Source organism: Protopterus annectens, chromosome 3.part0 (assembly GCF_019279795.1).
Source record: "Protopterus annectens isolate FY-2018-M chromosome 3.part0, PAN1.0, whole genome shotgun sequence".
Lineage (NCBI taxonomy): Eukaryota > Metazoa > Chordata > Ceratodontiformes > Protopteridae > Protopterus > Protopterus annectens.
The window spans coordinates 1768284681-1768305680 of NC_056731.1; the positions used below are offsets into that span (position 1 = coordinate 1768284681).

Consider the following 21000-nt stretch of genomic DNA (forward strand, 5'->3'; position numbering starts at 1 on the left):
TAGTTGGTATTGTTTAACCTATTAGCTAACTTTTATTCAGGTGTTTCCCTTCTTTTCTCTATCATACCAGTGTATTGTTATATTTGTGACTTTTTTGAACGGAGTTGACTTTGATTATACAGCTGGCCTTTGGTGTCTTTTTTCTATAAATATGTCGGATAAGAAGGGTACTTCAGGTTTTAAGCATTGTACTAACCGTGTTTCTCATGATGATTGTGTATACTGTTTGGGAGTGTCCCGCCTTTTGGTGCAGCCTCCATGTGACATTTGTCAGAGTTTCAGTCAATGCATTCTTAATGAGCACAAAAATAAACTCATTCTGAAAGGGTTACTCAAGTCTTTCTTCTCAGAGGCCATTTCTGCAATGGAGGTCTCAACCCCTCCTTCTAAGGACAAAAAGAGATCCCACTCTGTTACTTCTTCACCATCGGGTGATCAGAGCAAGCCTGGGAAATCAAAGGTCCCAAAGTTATCTTTGGAGCATAAATCAGCCTCCTCGGTTCTGTCTTTTTCGGCTCCAACCATCTCAAAACCTTCAATAATGGTGCCCATTTCGGCGCTGATCATAGACCTTGCTACTCCTATTTCGACTTCGGCACCTGTGGCTACTTCGACTCAGGGCACCTTCGACTACGTCATTAGTTTCCATTTTGGAACAGACCGTTTTGGCTCCAAGTGCCACTTCGGCACTGAGCATTGTACCAACATCACTGGATTTTGACCCCTTTACTACCGGTCTTGAAACTAGAGACTTTGATGCCAGCAGACCTTGCACCACAGACCCGATACTCCCCCTCTGTAGAGCCATTTCTGGGCCAAGTGTATAGCCCCTTCATCGAACGTCCTGACTCCCTGTCCAGAGCATCTTCTAGATCCACCCAGGAGCCTTTCTGAACACAACGTGGTGTGTCTTGTAGACCAGCTGTTGTTAGCCAGGAGGATTCCCTCACTTTCTAAGACCCATCCACCTGCAGGACTTGGGTTGCCTTATCTACGGACTCCATGTTACACTCCCCCTTCGACCATCTTGGTTCCGAAGCCGCCTTCTCCATCATCCTTCTTGGAACCCATCACCTCGGCGCCTATGGTGCATCTCATGCCAGCTCCGAGTTTGTCCCTTTGGTCTTCGTTTCCCTTCTGAACCAGTCCTTCCCCAATCTGTGGATTGGGGGATGGGCCCATCGGCCCGGGATAAGGAGCCATATCTTTCCTAGTTTCCATCCTCTGTGCCGATAGCCGCATCCACGCTGATCCTGCTTGAAGTTCCATCCGTGGGGGTGGGTTTGTCAGAGCGGGGTGGGCCTGCCTTCTACGAGATGGAGAGGGCTCTTGCTTCTAGCAGCACTCCTTCAATGTCAGAACCCCAGTTTTCATCCCCTGAGCTACAGCTGTCACAGACCACCTCCCCAGGACACTGGGCAGAGAAGCCACAGGACACCCCTATTCAGGGTACCCGCTCTTCCCAGTTCTCCTCAGAGACCCCCACTGAGGAGCCCCTTCAAAAGAAGACATGCAAGAGGAAGCACATGGACTCGCCTGAAGTGTCCTTAACAGAAGACATGGATTACGATGATGGTGATGGGTCCCCACGGTCACCTCTTGATGATGTCTCCTTTGGAAACATCCTGGAAATGTTAAAGCAGAGAGGTGACTGGAAGCCCTCCAATTCTTCATCTGAGGTGTCCGTGTTCCTGCAGGATTTTTGCGCCCGGCCTTCTACCTCTTGGGTGACCCCACCTGCCAGCGACCTCACCCAGCTCATCATGCAGCATGCTTGGAAGAACCCTGATTCCATTGAGGCGATCCCTCTGAGACCAGACAAAATTCTTTCTCCTCCCGAGGAGAACCCGCATTGGTCCAAAGGGTTACCAGTTGATGCTATGGTGGTGGCGGTGGCCACTAAAAAGGTCTTGGCTGAGGAAAGTCCCGCTGTCCACCCACCCAACAGGGAATCACGGGTGGTGGACAGACTTGGGAAGTGTGTTTTTGCATAAGGGACCTTTGCCATATGGTCCCTGAATTATTTGGGCACATTTTACGAGGCACCAGAGGGACTTGATCTCCGAACTCTCTGGGACGCTCACAGGACAGCTGTCTGATGAGGTCAGGGACAAAGTGGCCTCGCAAGCTCACAACCCTGGAATCAATATCCAACTCGTCTATGAGGTTGCTGTCACATGCAACCAAAGGGGCGGCTAGAGCAGCGGGTTTCAGGCATTGTTATGAGGCACCATGCCTGGATGCGCATTTGTGACCTTGCGGACTCCTTCAAGTCTTTCTTTCTGAATGCTCCCATCAAAGCCTCATCCCTTTTTGGCTCCGAAGTGAAGGACTCACTAGCCAGGTGTGAGCAAGATGTAAAGACCTTGTCTGCTGTAGGCCTTTGGTTTTCCAACCCTCAGCGTACCTTCTCCAGGAATCAGAGGAGCGGAAGGATGTGGCATAAGAAATATCAGGGTTCCTTCCTTGCCGCACGTGGTGATGAGACTCCCAGAGGCAGAGGGGGTAACAATTCTGGAAGACACCCCTAAATAGGCAGAGGGGGGGTCCTCGTAATCAGGGCTCCAGGGATTCCTTCTCTGGACAGCCTTATCAGCGCTCCTGAGGAGCAGTCTGATTGCTTACCTCTGGAAGCAGTCGGGGGTAATTTCTCTCTGCACCAAGCTGCCTGGCAATCCATCACCACCGATCATTGGGTGCAGAGCATTATCACCACAGGTTACACCATTCTCCTTTCTTGTCAGCCAAATTTCTCAAGAAAACTTGCCGATGTTCCACACAGTCAAAGGGAAGAAGCAGCTTCAGAGATTATAAAGCTGTCTCAAAAAAGAGTAATCCAACCAGTCCTGCCAGACCAGTGCGGATCTGGATTTTACTCGAGATTTTTTTTGGTGCCAAAAAAGGCAGAGGACTGGAGATCCATTTTGGATCTCAGCAGATTAAACAAGTCTGTCACCCAAACCAAATTCAGGATGGTCACAGTTCAGTCCATTCTCCCCTTTTTAATAGAAGGCGATTGGATGTGCTCTGTAGATCTCCAGGATGCGTATTACCACATCAAGATGGACAAATGCTCCAGGAGTCTGCTTTGCTTCCGGCTAGGAGCCAGTCATTATCAATTCCATGCCCTGCTGTTCGGTCTCTCTACAGCCCTCAGAGTGTTCAAGAAATGCATGGCAGTGGTAACAACTCACTTGAGACTAAAGGGATTATGGATGTTTCCATATCTGGACGACTGGCTCCTTACCGCCCCCACTGAGCATCTTCTTGTAGCAGCACTACGTTATACTCTCTCTCTCTCTCTCTCTCTCTCTGGCAAAATCATTGGGAATAACGATACACTGGGAGAAATCAAACCTTGTCCGTACACAACAGATAGAGTTCATTGGAGCAGTGTTCAGTACTCAGTCCTGTCTGGTATCACTCCGAATTTACAGACTCCATCGACTGAGGCTTCAACTCCGGGTGATACTTTCACAAACAACAGTTTCTGCAAGGGAAGTTTTTCAGACCCTAGGCTGTATGGCAACATCAATCCCAGTAGTGCCTCTAGCAAAGCTACACATGCGGATTCTGCAATGGCTCCTTCTGTATCAATAGTTCTCAAGCTATCACCCCCTCAGTTACCAGATTTGAATAATCAACTCCTGCAAACAGGACCTGCTTTGGTTGATGAGGCCAAACATAGAACTTTGTAGTCATCCATTTCAATCTCCTCAGCCCACAGCCATTGTGACCACAGATGCTTCCCTGATCGGGTGGGGGGGGCATTTCCAGGGAAAGACAGAGGCCCACCTCCATATCAATGTTCTGGAACCGAGAGCTGTACTGTTAGCATTTCAGGCCTTCCATTTGGCTCTCCCTTCTGGGACAATTGCAATTCAATCAGACAATATGTCAGTGGTCTAGTATATCAACAAGCAAGGAGGGACCAAGTCTTACGCCCTATGTCGAGAAGCCATGAGAATTTGTTAGTGGGCGATAACTTCCAACCGCTCTTCTAATAGCAATGCATATCCCAGGGAGCTCCAACGTGATTGCGGACAAGCTGAGCAGATGCATCCTCATGCCTCACGAATGGTCCCTCAACCCCGAGGTGGTGTCAGCAGTCTTCAGCCATTGGGGCCAGCCCTGCTGCGATCTTTTCGCCTCCCCATCAAACACCAAGTGCAGCAGCTATTTCACCCTACTTCCCCCGGAGGGGGGAGTCTCAGAGGGACGCTCTAATCCACGATTGGCCCACGGGACTTCTTTATGCTTATCCTCCCATCCCTTTGATCCCACAATTTCTAAAGAAAGCTCTTTGGTTGAAATGCAAGGTGATCATCATAGCCCCATTTGGCCTCGACAAGTTGTTTCCCCTTCATTCGGCCTCACCTAGTATACCCGCGGTGTATTCTGGACCTCTACCAGATCCGATTACTCACCCCCAAGGGCTGAGTCATCCAAATCTGTCCAGTCTTAAGCTGACAGCTTTGTTTCTCCACTTCCACTAGTAGCCAGGCAAGCTAATCTCTCCTCGCCTGTTCGAGACCTCATTCTGGCCTCTCATAAACTGTCCACTAGAAGACTATACCAGGATAAATGGAAAAGATTTTCCATCTGGTCCAAGGATAACATGCTAGACCCGTATTCGGTTCCATTTACTGCAGTGCTTCAATACTTAGCTATGTTTTTTGATAATGGAGCCTCTGCCTCTACTGTACGAGTACATGTATTGGGAATTTCCAATTTCCACAGTGGTATAGATGGCACCCCTCTTATCTCTCTACGCATTTGCAAGACTTTCCTCATGGGGACTTCTCATATCAGGCCTCCTGTCAGACAGCCCATGGAACCTCACTCTAGTCCTTCAGTCTTTGACTCAGAAACCTTTTGAACTTGCTGCAAAGTGTGACCTAACGTTTTTGTCTTGAAAAACCTTGTTCTTGGTAGCCAGCACTTCTGCCAGAAGAGTCTCTGAGCTGCAGGCATTGTGTTTCAGGAGGCCTATCTGGTCTTTCATAATGACAGAGCATCACTTTGGACGAATCCATCCTTTCTCCCCAAAGTTGTTTCTGAATTCTCCATAAACCAGACCATTGACCTACCAGTGTTCTTTCGAATTTTGCCAATAGAGGAGAGTACTTCCTTCACTCTTTAGACGTACATAGACAATTGAGATTTTATCTAGACAGGACCATTATTATTGAATCCCCAAATTATGTCGATACTCTACAAAAGGGCCTTACAGAAGCAGATGCTTGGTGCCAGAGTCATGGGCTCAAGCTCAATGCCAAGAAATGTATAGTTATCCCCTTTGGGAAAAAACATGTACCTGTGAATTACCACATAGGTGGATACACTAAACACCGGAAGTGTGATTAGAGACTTAGGGACACAGGTGGACAGTGGTCTCACCTTCAATAGCCACATCGCCACAACAGTCAGGAAATCCTATGTGGCACACCTCATCACTAAGGGCTTTTCATCCAGAAAAACGAAGGTCATTGTCCCACTGTACTCATCCCTCATTAGACCCATTATAGAATACACCACCCCATTTGGTATGTACCTCTCAAGACATCTGCAACAACTGGAAAGGCCGCAGAAATACCTCACTAAAAGAATCACAGGCCTAAAGCAGATACCCTATGCTGACCGCCTTAAAAAACTCCAGCTATACTCTGTCGCATATCGTCTACTCCAAGGCGGTCTCTGTTTAACATACAAGGCAATGTCAAATCCAGAGCTGTTGGACTTGCTATACTTAAAGAAATCCCAATCCCTCAGAGCCACACGCTCCAGGTATCTAAACCTTGTCATCACAATAAACAAAACATGCTGGAGGGATAGGTTCCTGACCCAGAGACTCCCCAGACTCTGGAATAGACTGCCCATACATGTCAAGCAGAGCACCTCTTTGGCTCTCTTCAAAAGGAACCTTGATGATTGGATGGGAGAAAGGAAATTCACCCCAGGGATCACGTCAATCGCCCTGCTAGACAGGGGTCCAGGGAAGTAAATAGTGTGGGAAGAAATAGCCAGGAAATTGTTATGGCTAGGCTTGTATAGGCCCTAGGGCTGATAGCCTAGTACCAACCTGTGAACCAAACCTATCCATAAATCTGATCAGCTTTTCATCTCTTGTTCTCGGCCCAGAATGGGAGAGGCCAAGGTTACATTATCAAAATGGCTAAGGAACTGCACACGTTTCATCTATTCCCTCAGTAATGAACCTATGCCAAAAGTTAAAGCTCACTCGACTAGATCTATGGCAACATCTGTAGCTTTCCATTCCAGGGATTCCATAGATGACATCTGTACAGCAGCTACTTGGGCTAAACCTCATACCTTTATCAGTCATTACAAATTGGACTTGGTTTCCAGTGGGAGAGCTGCCTTTGGCTCAATGGTACTCAGGAATGTTCTTCCATAAGGGCCGCCCATGGACCTCAAAGTAGCTTGGGATTCTGTCCCATCAGTGATGAATGGAAAGAAGATGAACAACATCAGGTAAAGAAGTTGTGTCTTACCATAACGTTCCATCTGTGTTGTTCATCTTCTTTCATTCATCACTTCCCACCCTCCTTCCGCCTCCAAAGGCTCCTGGGGGATGCTTTGGGTCTAAGTGGTGCCCTAGGACAGTTGCGCAGAAGTGGCCTCGGTTGTACTTCCTTTTCTCTAGCAAACTCAATTTGAGGTAACAGGGAGAAGGGCATTCTGGGTAGAGACTTGGCTCAAGAGTTTTTTGGCTGGCGCAAGCTTGGTAAAAAGGCCAACTCTGTTCCAAGGGATCGGAACCGAACCCATCAGTGATGAATGAAAGAAGATGAACAACACAGATGGAACGTTATGGTAAGACATAACTTCTTTTTTCATTTGAGAGACATACAATCAATGTTAGAAAATATGAAATTAGAGTATAGTATAGAGCTTTAGGTCTGGGGATGGGGTCATAGAAAACTGCAAGGCAAAGCAGTAGAGCTGCTTTGTGAGTGTTGTGGTACTTGTGTACGTGGCTTTCATGTCATCCACAAAGGAAAAATGTCAGTGTGGGAGGGCAGATTCTCCATAAAGACTGTCATGAGAAGTGTTTGTTTTGCCTGGGTGCTTCACACAATCATACCCAGTGTAGCATTTGTCAGGTCTTTGTGCCTAAAATGCTCTGCAACCATCTATCCTCTCTTTTTATTTATCTTGAGAACCAACATCTCAAACATGTGACTCAGGGTACCGTAACTGAGTCTGCCCATCCTGAGGTACAGCTGTCTCTCAAAAAGAAGACCAAAAAGTCTTTGTCTGATTTTGATACTGTCCAGCCTCTGCCAGACGTCTCTGTCCAGATGAGTGAAGACCCCAATGACCATCCAGTGTGAAAACTGGTTTCTTCTGCTGTGATTCTATCAGAGGCTGCCATGGAACCAGCTTCTCACGTATCCTCTGAGGCAATGCAGATATTTGCAGCAGACATTTAAGAGGAGCATTGTCGCCTCACAGTAAGATGTTGCTCCGTTCGATTCTCAGAGCGTCTTCTGTGTGGCGACATGCGTGAATGGGTGCTCCTTTGTTGAAGGTTGTGCATCAGGCCCGGCAAGTCGGCATGTAAAAATCTACTGCCAATCATTAGCGGACCGGAGTTTTGCTGTGGCGACTCCTAACCGGGAAAAGCCGAAAGACTCAACATTGAGGAGGAGCCATGGCTGATCATTTTTAGAGGGCCTATGAGGATTCCCCAGATTCTGGTGAGGGACCATCACTGAGTCTTTCTTGGTATGGTTCTGAGCCTCCTAGGTTAGTCAAAGCAGATGACACCACTAAAGAAGAAGTAGAAAACTAGGCACATTCCTGCAATTGCTAAAGATCTACAGAGGGATTTGCTGGATTTTACTCTGGGCTTGTTCAATGCCCTGATGGCCTTGAGAACTCCTCGGGGGGGGGGGGTCTGTTTCTGCCTCTCTTTGGTCTTCTAGCCCAGATAAAAGAACTGTAGGAAGTATGATTCTTCAGATGAAGAGGTGGATTCTGGGGATGCGTAATTGGCCTACTCTTCACAAATTACTTCTCCTTTAGACTGTAGATGTGAGGAAGAGGATTCCTTGAGTCCTGACTTCCCCCTTGAGGGGTTGTCCTTTAGAGACACAGTGGTTCACATGATGGAGATTTTTAAATGAGATTGCAGTCCTATTCGAATGCCTTGTTGGACATATTTGCAGTTGCTTGTTTGGTTCCTGATTCCCAACCTCTGGCTGCTGAGAAGCCTGACCATTGTTATTAAGTGCCTGAGGCCTTTAAATACCTCTACAAATGTCCTCCTTCAGATCCTACTGACTGCCGACAAGCTGTTCAAGCTTTTGCCCTCTTCCAAGCTCCTTCATTTTGATAAAGATGGTAGGCCTACCCAGGCCCTCAGGACCATTAATTATCATCCCATATGACTTGGTATGTCTTGGTTCTTTTTGCCACAGCTGGGGGGGGGGTTGTCTGCCCTTCCTGTCTCTGAAGGAAAGACTGCTGCCCTCTGCATATTAAATTCCACTTCTCAGGTCACCCATCACTCCATCAAATGCAGTTATGATGCATCCTCTAGAGCTGCTGCTTCTGGTTCTGTAAAGTGGAGGTACTCTTGCCTTCACCTCCAAACTTTAATTGATGGTATTAAGGCCAGGCTTCTTATTCTTTGCAGACTAGCCCTTCAGGCCTGGGATTTTGTTATCCACCATCAGATAACTCTTCAAGTGATTTACATTCCTTCAGAACACAACCTTGTGGCAGAGTCTGTGACAGGTCCAGGACACAACCTCACAAATGGATCCTTCGCAGAGAGGTGTTTTTGGACTTAGTATATAAGTGGGGTATTCCTCAACTGGATCTTTTTGATTCCCCCGATCAGGCAGTGTCCTTACTTCTGTTCCAGCAACCCAAGTGTTCTGACTTGGAAGGTGGACATTGTGACACACCAATATTTGCCCAGTAATCAAGGAGCCTCAATCCTCAACACGGGCAATAGCTAGGGGATGTACACACTGGGAGGATGACAAGTACACACACAGTAAAGGGCAGTTTCACTTAAGAGCACACAGAAACCTCAGTCAATCTGGGGCTGGTTTCTCCCTCTTTCTGCAGATCCCCAATAAGACTTCCCACTGGCACTGCTTTAGGGTTAAGATCTCAGCTGAGTGACCAAGCCAAGACCTCTGTGTCCAACCAATGCTTCGTGTCCCTGCCCAAGTAGCTGACACACACACACCTGGGAAAGGCTGGCAGGCTGGCAAAGGATTACTAGCTATGCCCCTTTTGCCCAGACTATACGGTAGTTCCAGCTGCCACCAGCCACCCTTATCAGCTACTATAAAGCCATTACCAAATGGTGTCCATTCCTACTGTGTAATGTTACTATTAATCCAAATGGTAGTTTTGATCAAGAGCCAGGCTATTAGGAGTGGCCTGTACAGTGTCACAAAATGCATATGCAAGCACACTAAGAGCTTAAATATGTCAAACAAATACCAGCCACAAAGATAGGTTTAACTATATTTAATAGTAAATAAAAAAAGAACAAGACAATACTCAGTAACTCAACACAGTGATTTCTAAGTTCAAAATCACAGGAATATTTTAAAACAACATTGCAGGACAGTCTCAAATTACTACAGAAAACATCTAAACTAGTCTTTACTATATTCCTATCTATATCTAAGAGAGATACTGTGCCCTGAATCTTACTTACAGACAGGCAACTGCAGATGCTGATGATGAGTGGATGCTCTTGCTAGGTCCAAGACAAAATACAAAATGCACAATCTCTCTCTGAGAGAGTTCTTAAATTAATGTCACACATTACTGCTGGGTTAGCTTGGGTGATATCACTCTTTGTCACCTGACTTAATTTCCCAGGCTAAACAGAAACTTAACAGAATTTAACATCCCTGTCTGAGAATGCATCTCTCTCAGATATTTTCCAGATTTTGGAAGTCATAGAACATTAAAACACTTTACATTTTAAACCTAGTACTTACTTTTCTTTGAAAACAATAAAAACACTTCTAGCTCTAGACATTGTGTCTGCTATTGAACTGAAACTGAGAGATAACATCTTTTATTTATGGCCCAGCTATAAAGTAATTTAACCTCCGCTATTTTTAAGTTTTGCAGGTTAATCTTCTATGTTCCAGCAGGGTATGCTGTGGTTACATTCATGAAGTTCAGTACATAACATACCGTTCTGTATAAATCATATCAGTATTCACACATGAGACAGAATTATTTACAAAATACCAGATAGCTGGACTGATACCCCCCCACAAAAAAAAAAAAACGCAAGCTGGTTTTCCAAGTGACCCTTGACAAATGTTGCTTGAGAGGGTTGAGCCTTTATGGGACTACCCTATCCCATTCCCTGTCTTGAGAGCCCATCTGCATTGGCATTGCTAACCCTACTGTGGTGCTGCACTCTCATATCATATGCTTGCAACCCTTGGCTCCACCTTAGTAACTTGGCATTTTGCTGGCTGGTTTGATATAACCATGTTAAGGGATTGTGGTCTGTAACTACAGTGAATTTCCTTCCATACAGACAAGGCTGAAGTTTTTGCAGTGCCCACATTATGGCTAGGCATTTATTTTCTACAGCTGCATAGCTTTCTTCCCTTGGTTGTAGACTACGACTGAGATATGCCACTGGGTACTCTACTTCTCTGAGGAAATCTGGCCAAGTACAGCCCCACCCCATGGTTTGAAGCATCTACCTGCACAGCAAATTATTTGATGTAATCTGGACTGGCTAACTCAGGGGGTCCTCCCAAAGCTCCTTTAAGCTTCTGAAATGCCTGCTCACATGCTGGGGTCCATATTACATTATCTGGCTTGTTTTTCCTTGTCAGGTCTGTGAGGGGAGCAGCTATGGTACTATAATTAGTAACAGATTTTCTGTAGTACCATGCTGTCCCTAAGAATGCCCTCACCTGCTTTTTGGTAACGGGTGCAGGCCATGCCTGAATGGCTTCCACTTTGGCAGGTTCTGGCCTGATCTTACCACTCCCCACTCTAAGTCCCAGGTAGGAGACCTCTGCCATGCCCACCTGACATTTGCTGGGCTTAATGGTCAGCCCTGCCCTCTGTAGTCTGCCCAGCAACCTCCCTGACATGCTGAAAAGTGCTCTTGCCAGGAATGGCTGTAGATGACAACATCATCTAGATAAGCAAGAGAAAAATCTCCTGCTAGGATACGATCTACCAGCCTCTGGAAAGTCACTGGGTCATTTTTAATCCCAAAGGGCATCTTTGCTAGCTCATACAAGCTAAAAGGCGTCAGAAAGGTTGACTTCTCTCTAGCACTAGTAGTCAAGGGCACCTACCAGTAACCCTTGGTAAGATCAGTAGTGGTAAGATACTTAGCCCCACTCATCTGCTCTAGAGCTTTATCTGTCCTAGGCACGGGGTAAGCATTTGACTCTGTGTGACTGTTTAATTTTCTGTAGTCCATACAAAATCTGGTGTTGCCATCCTTCTTTGGTACCAGCACCACTGGGGAGACCCCTAGTTCCAACATTTCCTGCATCTCCTCCCTCAGTGTCTGTTTGACTCTCTCAGGCACCTTATAAGGGACCTGCTTAATACAGCTTGGGGTTCTGTATCCACATGGTGCTGCACCCTGGTTTCCCAGTGAACATGCCCCGAAACTCCTGTAACCCTGCACAGATTTGTCAAACCTGGGTAGGGGATAGCTGTTGGGACATTGCTACCCCTTCCACTGAGATGTCAGTCCGAGCCTCACCGAGGAGATCAGTCATCAGATCCTCCTCAGACTCTTCCTGCCACTACTGCAAATACTTAGCACAAGGGCCTCCCTATCATAGTAAGATTTCATCATGTTAACATGATACAATTTGTGGCCCTGCCTCCTGCCTAGCAGTTCTACCATGTATGTAACATCCCTGACCTTCCTTACCAACTTGTAGGGTCCTTCCCAAGCTGCCTGCAACTTGCTTTATCTAACAGGAATGAGAACCATTACCTGCTGCCCTACTGCTTACTCTCTAGTTCGAGCATTCCTGTCATGCCAGACCTTTTTCTGCTGTTGGGCTTCTCCCAGGTCCCCTGGGCCAAGCCCGTGAGATCCCTCAGCCTTGTCCTGAGGTTTAGGACATATGCCACAACAGACTCCTTGTGGGATTCACACTCGCCCTCCCACTCATCTCAAATTAAATTTAGAGGTCCCTTCACCCTATGCCCATACAGCATCTCAAAGGGTGAAACACTTGTTGTGGATTCCTGGGGAACCTCTCTGTAAGAAAATAACAGATGGGGCAAATATTTGTCCCACTCCCTCTTAAACTGGTCTGCAAATGCCTGCAGGGTTAAGATCTCTGCTGAGGGGCCAAGCCAAGACCTCCAGCATCCTCTATGTCCAACCAGTGCTTCGTGTCCCTGCCCAAGTAGCTGACATGCACACACTTTGAAATTTTATTGATATACAAACACACACACACCTGTGAAAGGCTGGCACAGGTTAACTAACTATGTCTTCTTTTACCCAGACTATAAGGTAGTTCCAGCTCCCACCAGCCACCCTTATCAGCTACCGTAAGGACCTTACCAAAGGGTGTCCTATCCTGCTGTGTAATGTCACTATTAATCCAGATGGTAGTTTTGACCAAGCACCAGGCTATTAGGAGTGGCCTGTACAGTGTCACCAAATACATAAGCAAGTATAAGAGCTTAAATATGTCTCACAAATATCCGCTACAAAGATAGGTTTAAATATATTTAACAGTAAATAATAAAAGAACAAGACAATATGCAGTAACTTAGCACAGTGACTGCAGAGTTCAAAATAACAGGAAATATTTTAAAACAACATTGCAGGACAGTCTCAAATAAATACAGAAACCATATAAACTAGTCTTTACTATATTCCTATCTATATCTAAGTGATAAACTATGCCCTAAATCTTACTTACTGACAGGCAAATGCAGATGATGATGATGAGTGGATATTCCTGCTTGGTTCAAGACAAAATACAAAATGCACACTTTCTCTCTGAGAGAGTTCTTAAATTAATATCACATATTACTGCTGGGTTAGCTTGAGTGACATCACTCTTTGTCACCTGACTTTAGTTCCCAGGTTGAACAGAAACTTAACAGAGTTTAACATCCCTGTGTGAGAAATGCATATCTCTCAGATGTTTGCCAAATCTTGGAAGTCATAAAACAATAAAACACTTTACATTTTAAACCTAGTAATTATTTTTATTCAAGATGATAGAAAAATATCTAGCTCTAGACATTGTGTCTGCTATTGAACTGAAATTAAGAGATCGTATCTTTTGTTTATGGACCAGCTATAAAGTAACTTAACCTCAACTATTCTTAAGTTTTGCAGGTTAATCTTCTATGTTCCAGCAGGGTATGCTGTTGTTACATTCTTGAAGCTCAGTACATAACATACAGTTCTGCATAAATCATATCAATGTTCACAAATGACATAGAATTATTTACAGAATTCGAGATAGCTGCGATGGCAACGTGACAAACGCCATGCCTTTTTGTTAGAAGGGGATGTTCCTATATGCTTGTTCTTCAGTTCCTGTACTTCTTGGGGTTCTACAGAAGATCAGAAAGGACACTTCAAGAATCTTCTTGGTGACTTCTTTTTGGTCAAGACAGTATTGGTTCCCCTTCCACTTTCACCTGGCCAGGGACAGTGATTGCAAATTACCTTGCTGGATGGATCTTCTCACACAAGACAAAGAGGTCTCTCATTCACTCTCACTTGTCCACTCTTCATTTGACAATTTGGGTGATATGATTTTGATCTCATTCAGACATTGCTTTTCTGAAGATGTGCTTCGGGTTCTGCAGGAGGCCAGGAAACTCACTACAAGAAAATCCTAAATAGCTAAATGGAAAAGATTTTCTGTTTGGTATCTTAAGCATCACCAGGATCCATTCTCAGTGGTGGTCCCTTTGGTCCTTTCTTACTTGTGTGAACTGCTCTATGCTGACTTGGCATAGTCTTTTGTTAAAATTCACTTGTCATCAATTTCTGTTTGTCTACATTTGAACCTCTCCCTTTGCCTCTCATTTTTAGGTCAGACATTTCCAAAAAGGCTTCATTCTTATCAGGCCCTATTCCTGTTTTACTAAACGTATTCCTCCTCCTTGAGACCATTAATTTTGTCCTTGAAAATTGACGCAGGCTCCTTTTGAGCCTTCTTATTTTTCTTTACAACATTGTACCTGGAAGACTGTTTTATTAGGTGTTCTTACTTCAGCCAAAAAAGTGTTTGAACTTCAGGGTCCAGTTGCATCTCCTCCCTTTTTGATTTTTTTTAGAAACAGCAAGTCTTTGTCTATTAATCCTCCTTTCATGCCTAAGGTGGTCCATGAGTTGTCTTGTAATCAGTCTATCCAGCTTCCTTCCTTTTTTATTTTCCCGCAATCTGCTAGTGAGAAGGTTCTTCATACCCTGGATCTACGTAGGCAGTTCAGGTTTTATTTGGATAAAACAAAGGATGTCCATAAATCTGAGCAACGTTTTGTTTCTTTTTATAGATTCACCGCGGTGGTGGTGCTGCAGTAGCGTTGTTGCCTCACAGTAAGTCGCTGTCCGGTTCTACTCTCAGCTAGAGCGTCTTCTGCGTGGAGACATGCGTGAATGGGTGTACCTTTGTTAAAGGTTGTGCGTCAGGGCTGGCAACTCGGTATGTAAAAATCAACTGCCAATCATTAGCGGACCAGAGTTCTGTTGTGGCGACCCCTAACCGGGAAAAGCCGAAAGATACAACAACATAGGAGGCTACCATGCTAGCTGTCCTACAGCCTTTACAAACCTAGCCATGTTAATCCCAAGTACCCCCATTTGTTCTTTTTTGGGTAGTTTGTAGAATAAATTTTAAGAGCAGAACAGGTCTGTGATCAGCACCGGCTACCCCTGTCCATGAGGGACATGGGTGCCACCCCAGGGTCGAATTTTTCATTCCAGGCCATTGGACCTTAGATCCCTAGACTTCTGGCTCCCTTCATTTTCATGGTGTCCCTAACAGAAATCCATATGTGAAAGAATTGGTGTTACCTGAAGAACAATAAGAATAATAAGACTAAGCCCTAGAGAAGGAACTTCCAGTACTTCCATTCTTAAAAAGAGAGTTGAGTTATTGGGCTTCCCAAATCTGAGCCATTGCAGGATTGCCTTTTCAACCAGTCCTGCACAGTCAGACCCTGGCTACAGATGCTTTGACCGTAGTATTGTGGGCACACCTTGTATAAAAAGAGAGTTGACTTAGTAGGCTTCCCAAGTCTGAGACATTGCAAGACCATTGCGGGAATGCCTTTTCAGCCAGTCCTGCACAGTCAGATCCTGGCTACAGATGCTTTGAACATAACATTGTGCGTACCTGCTGATTCAAGGTGCAGAATCACTGGACACTGATGCAAAAGAAGCAGCACATTAACATCAACAAAATGTTAGGGACGATATTAGCTCTGAAGGCTTTCAAGCAGTTTTGGAAATCAGGAGTTCTGAACCTGATCACAGACAACACAATTGCAATGTGTTTCATGCATGGGGGGAATGCACTCGTATCATCAGTGCAGACTGGTCATGCAGCCTAGAAATTAGCTGTATAGTCAGATATGAGAAGCTGTTTTTGGCATGCTAACTGAGAAATGGGCTCAGCAGAGATTGTTAGCTGGAAGTTATTGGTGGAAGTGAACTAAGTTCTGCATGAGCTTTCCACACAGGAAGGTGTGGCAAATAGATGTCTTCATCTTCCCATGAAACAACTGCGTCTTGCATTAATATCCCCAACTTTTCTGCTTGATACCAAGAATTTTGCAGAAGGTAGGGGTGGAAAAGCCCAAGATGATTTTTCTGGTCCCTTTTGGGTTCAAGGAAGTAATGGTTATGCATCCTAGTGCATCCATTGACGGATCTTCCTTACACTCTGTCACAGGTAGTGAAATTACTGACCTAGCAACTGAGAGCCCTAGTACATGCAAACTTCCAGGGCATCAGGCATACAGCATGGATGATCTGATGCTTATTCCTCTCAATTGAATTTTTGCAGAAGGCATGCTTATTATGAAAAAGGCTAATAAGCCTACAACAAGAAAGTCATCTGGCAAAGCTCAGCTTCTCCACTTAGTGCATTAAACAGTCCCAAAAAACACAGTTTAGTAGGGCTTCCATTGTTGCTGTGATATCTATCCGATCTTTTAGCTGCAGGACTGTCCTTCTCAGTAAATATTCATTTTCTACCATCTCAGTCTGCCTTCCCGTAAATCTGCCTGTGGCCGTCCACTTGCTTTTGAAACAGTTAAGGAGATTCTGCATCGCTTTTTCATAAAAACAAAGTATTTGAAACCATCCTAGCCTGCTACATCTGTTCCGCCAAATACATGTCTTGAAAGACAGCACCTCTGTTAGCTATAACTTGAACAAGAAGAATGTTTAAATTGTAGGCCTTAATGTGCCGTGGATCTTTAGTTTTTCCCAGAAATAGTGTGAGTATGAATAATAGCTATGCCTTCATGCTGCAAGTGGTCTGAGAGAGCTTCCTTAACCATTGCTTTCATCTGTCTGGCCTCAACCAATGCTTTCACCTGTTTGTCTTATTTCCAAGCCACAGAATGAAGGCAAAAGTGATCCTGCACCTCTTAGATGCCCACGGGCAGCTTAGGTACTATATGGACAGGACCAAGAACATTATAAAAAGCACAGCAGTTATTTGTCACTTGTTCCAGGCTAACAGGAAACCAAGCAGAACATTTCTAAATGTCTGGCAAAGTGCATTCTGTCTTGTGAAGAGTATTGAAAGCCTTTATAGGGACTCATTATGCAAATTGCACTAGAGCTGCTGCTGCCACCTTAGCAGCCTTCTTTAAGGAATGTCTGTACCCAGAGTAATGATACAGTTGTACAGAGCTTATGTAACAACAGTAGATGAATTTTGTGGTTGTTTCTGCATGTACATACAACTGACAGCTTTGAAGGCTAGGAAGAATTCAGAGAACATTCAGCAAAAACATAACAGGGTTAAGGATCATTACTTACAAAGAAAGGCTACAAAAGTTGGGACTCTAACTACAGAAAGACGAGAGGTGATCAGGTTGTGTTATTCAAATGTTATGACAGTGATCACTTTGCTTCAGTAACAGGAGTTACATTTTAACGTGCATAATTTTAGTACAAGGTGTAACAGTTCATTGGCTATAATACCAAATGCTGACAATAAGATCAGGGGTGGCAGCTTCTTGTGCTAGGCTGGAGGCTTGAGGAATAAACTACCACAAAAATCAACAAGCTATAGCTGTTGCAAAGTTGAAATATATATTTGATGAGAGGGCAGGTATTAGTGCCTGTATGATTTAGGGTGTGATATTAGGAATTTCCTCATTAGCCTCAAAAGAGATTGCAGGCCTGTGTATTCCAGTATGGCAAAACATTGAGTAGTTGCAGGAAATCTACATGTCACTGTATCGACACATTTTCTAAGCATTACAAATTCGGCAATAAATCCTGAAGCAGGGCAGGTTTTTTTAATTGCCATCTTGCAATGACTTCTGAGTTTCCACCTCTTTGTATAGACACTGGTTTGGTAATCTAATTAAGCAATAATGTCCGACAGGGTGTCTGTTAATGTGTAATTAACACCCACCCAAGGGTGCTTGGTGGGCTCTTGATACAGTTTAGTAGTGTGGTAAATTTCTTTTTGTCAGAGACAGGAGTAGGTAGAGCAGTAGAGCATTTTTTTTCAATCACTGTCAAAACAGAACAGAAGATGCACAAACTGCCTGCTTTCATTATCTGGAATGCTGCCCTTGGTCTTTGCATTTGGAAGGGGTCATCCTATACCATAACATCCATGGATCAGTAGGATTTTGGCCGGTAAAATAAATATTGCCTGCAGCTATTTCCAATGTCATGAATGCTACTGCAACAGTGATACATCTCAGACATGTATTGTTATAGTGAGTGTACTCACACACATGTACTTTCTCTTTCATCAAAAACAGTGGGACCTCACAGTTGGTATATGTAGACATCAGGGATATGGGAGCAGAGCTCCCCTTCCATCAGATTAAGGGGGGGGGTGTAACCTCCTGGAAAATGCCTTTAAATGTAGACTAGTACTGTATATCTATTGTATTCAGATGAAGCTGCAGGACAGTGTGGTTGGTAGGTCTGTGTTTATAAATTTAGCATTGGTAGCACAAAGTAGACTTTGTAGAAACTACTATAATTGCATTTGCATTGTAAATCTATGATTGTTGTGTCATAAGTGAGAAAACCTTCAGTTTCTGTTTATTACCTTGTAACAGAATTCTCAACACATATTTCTGTATATTCCAGGGAAGCACATGAATGGCTACATTTGTCAGTCTACTTTGCATTCTTAGTATGGAGACATCTAGCTTTAATACAGTGACTTAAAGTATGAGATTTGTAGAAATATTGAAACAGAATTGTCAGACTTACCAACATTTATCAGGTTTCGTATAAGATAATGATTAACTGAAAATGCATTTAAGATAAAAAGTTTGTCAGACTCTAGGATTTTGGTATATAACATTAGGAAGAGTGCAGGGTCAATGACAACACCTACAAGAAATTCCTTGCCTCAAAAATGTGCTTAGTTTTTCATGGAATTGCATTTTTGAAAAATTGTGTCGTTTTTGATTCAGCACATCTTTTGGACTGCCCTCTGGGTGTCTGAACTTCCTAACTTATGAGAAAAACTTCTCTGGTTTCCAACTTCCCATTCCTTAGTTTTATTCTGTGACATCTTGTTTTGCTTTAAATTTGTATGTATAAAGAAGGTGATTCACTTTGTCTGAAATAATGGAATGCATTACTAAATTGTGTGCACAAAGAATGTGGCCTGTCATTACAGTGTTGCTTTTTTACTATGAATGCATGAGAAATGCACGTATTAACAGCAAAAAAATTCAATTTAAAATTTCAGGTTACTAAAGAAAAGCAGAAAAATAATGTCTTGGCTGCTGAAGTCCTTCGACAAAAGAAGTTGTTGGAAAGCTACAACAGAGGTTTGACATCCCTTTTTTATGAAAGCAACCTTTATTGAAAAGTATGCATTTACACTGCATGATTTAATTAAAGAGAGAAATGTTTTAATGTTTATATAACTCTCTATTCATGTTCACCGATGGTTAATAGGTGGGTCATCGTGGCTTTACCTGACATATAAAAGGGCTTGCAATTATTACTCACCAACAATTTCAGAAATAAGAGATATATTGTTACCTTTGGTATAGAGACATTCTTCAGTTAATTTATTGTTGCTCACATGCAAGTCATTGCATCCTTTAAATAGTGAGTGTATACAATGGAAAGATAGCTATGATAGTAATACCCCATAAACATCACACAGGCCTTTTGCCCCTTTTCAATTTATTTATTTATTTTATTTTATTTTATTTTACATTTGTTGCCTGGGATAGCCCAACTGGATACATGTTCATTTTCAGCGGAGGCCCAGGGTGAAACGCTCCAAACTTACAAACAGAATAAAGACAAGCTAGTTACAGTATATGCACAAACATATTGTATTAACATACAAGTTACAGTCTCACATTTGAAGCCAATGAAAAATGCAGTTTATATTCAGAAATATATACACATATGTTACAGTTTCTCTTATCAAACCTATAGGTGCAGCTATATACAGAGTATTTCCAAAGATATTACAGTTTCTCTTTTCAAACCTTTTAGTGTAAGAGGTAAATCACTGTGAATAAAAACTGCAGGGATATGGAAATAGATGACACTTTAGTCAGGGTTAGAGCAAGGACATAACCAGTGAGTTTTAAAATGCTGAGTTAGATTTTTTTTTAACTGATTAAGGGAGGGGTTCAGAGTAAGGTCGGATGGGAGTGAATTCCAGGATTTGCCTACTGAATTTGCAAACAACGATTCTCCATATAGGTTGTTAGCTTTAACCGACTGAACCAAAAGTGTTGTAGTGGAACAAAGTGGCCTAGGGGTTTGTAGGGATGGATAATGTTTTTAAGGGATGGCATTTTGTTCTGGATGGTTAATAAACTTGAATGCTACAGTAAGTTGATTATATTGAATTAGCCTGGAGAGTTCTAGCCATCCTAAGAAGTTTAGGTTTTGACAATGGTGTGTCCTGTAGGGAGTTCCTGTGGCAAACCTGGCAATTTGAATGTAGCAGCTAGAGAGTTTGCTGAGATCAGTTTTGTTCAAGTTAGTGAGTATGTGGCGAGGCATAGAGTAGAGTTGAAAGCAGATAGGTACGGGCAGTGGCAGTCCTAGCTAGAGGGGTGAGAAAAGGTTTGTTTTTGTATAGGGAGCCAAGTTTTCTATTAACGGTTTTAATAGTTTGGTTTACGTGCATATCATATTTGAGATTGTTGTCTGTTATAATACCCAGGAGTTTGGTATACATATCTGGTGAGATTATGGTCCCGTTGTTAGATGTTATAGTAAATGAAGGTTGAGAGGATTTCCGAGTAGGGGAGAAGAGCAATAGCTTTGTTTTATTAGGGTTTAATATCAGCTGTTGATTAGTGATCCAGTTTTCCACTGTATTTTTCTGGGTTAAACTAAGGAGATCTGTAGGGGTAGAGGCTGATCAAATCATGGTGGAATCATCGGCATATTGTATACAGGTTATGTCTGGGATTACAGTTTGGAGGTCATTGAAAAAGAGGGTTAAAAGAAGGGGACCTAATATGGAGCCTTGAGGGACACCAAGGGTAACTGGGAGAAGGGTGGAGAGTTTGTCCTGCCAAATGACAGCATGCTGTCGTCCACTAAGATAAGTTTGAAACCATTGTATGGCATGGTTGTTTAGAGATATTTTATTTAGGGTAAGTAAGAGTAGCTGGTGGTTAACCATGTTGAAGGCCTTGGAAAGATCGAGAAACAGGGCAGAAGATAGTTTATTGTTGTTACGGTTGGAATTTATGACATTAGAAAAGGAGAGGAGGGTCGAGGTGGTACTGTGCTGTGGTCTAAATCCATGCTTGGAG

At 43.6% G+C, this 21000-nt stretch overlaps 1 protein-coding gene across 1 annotated transcript in view; it reads left to right on the forward strand.

Annotated features, from left to right (window-relative positions):
• Window positions 1-21000, forward strand: part of LOC122797181 (shootin-1-like) — a 1945876-nt gene that overhangs the window by 1371074 nt on the left and 553802 nt on the right. The window contains exon 7 of the mRNA XM_044066002.1: window positions 18951-19032. Coding sequence (XP_043921937.1) covers window positions 18951-19032 — 82 coding nt within the window. The remainder of the gene's footprint in view (window positions 1-18950; window positions 19033-21000) is intronic.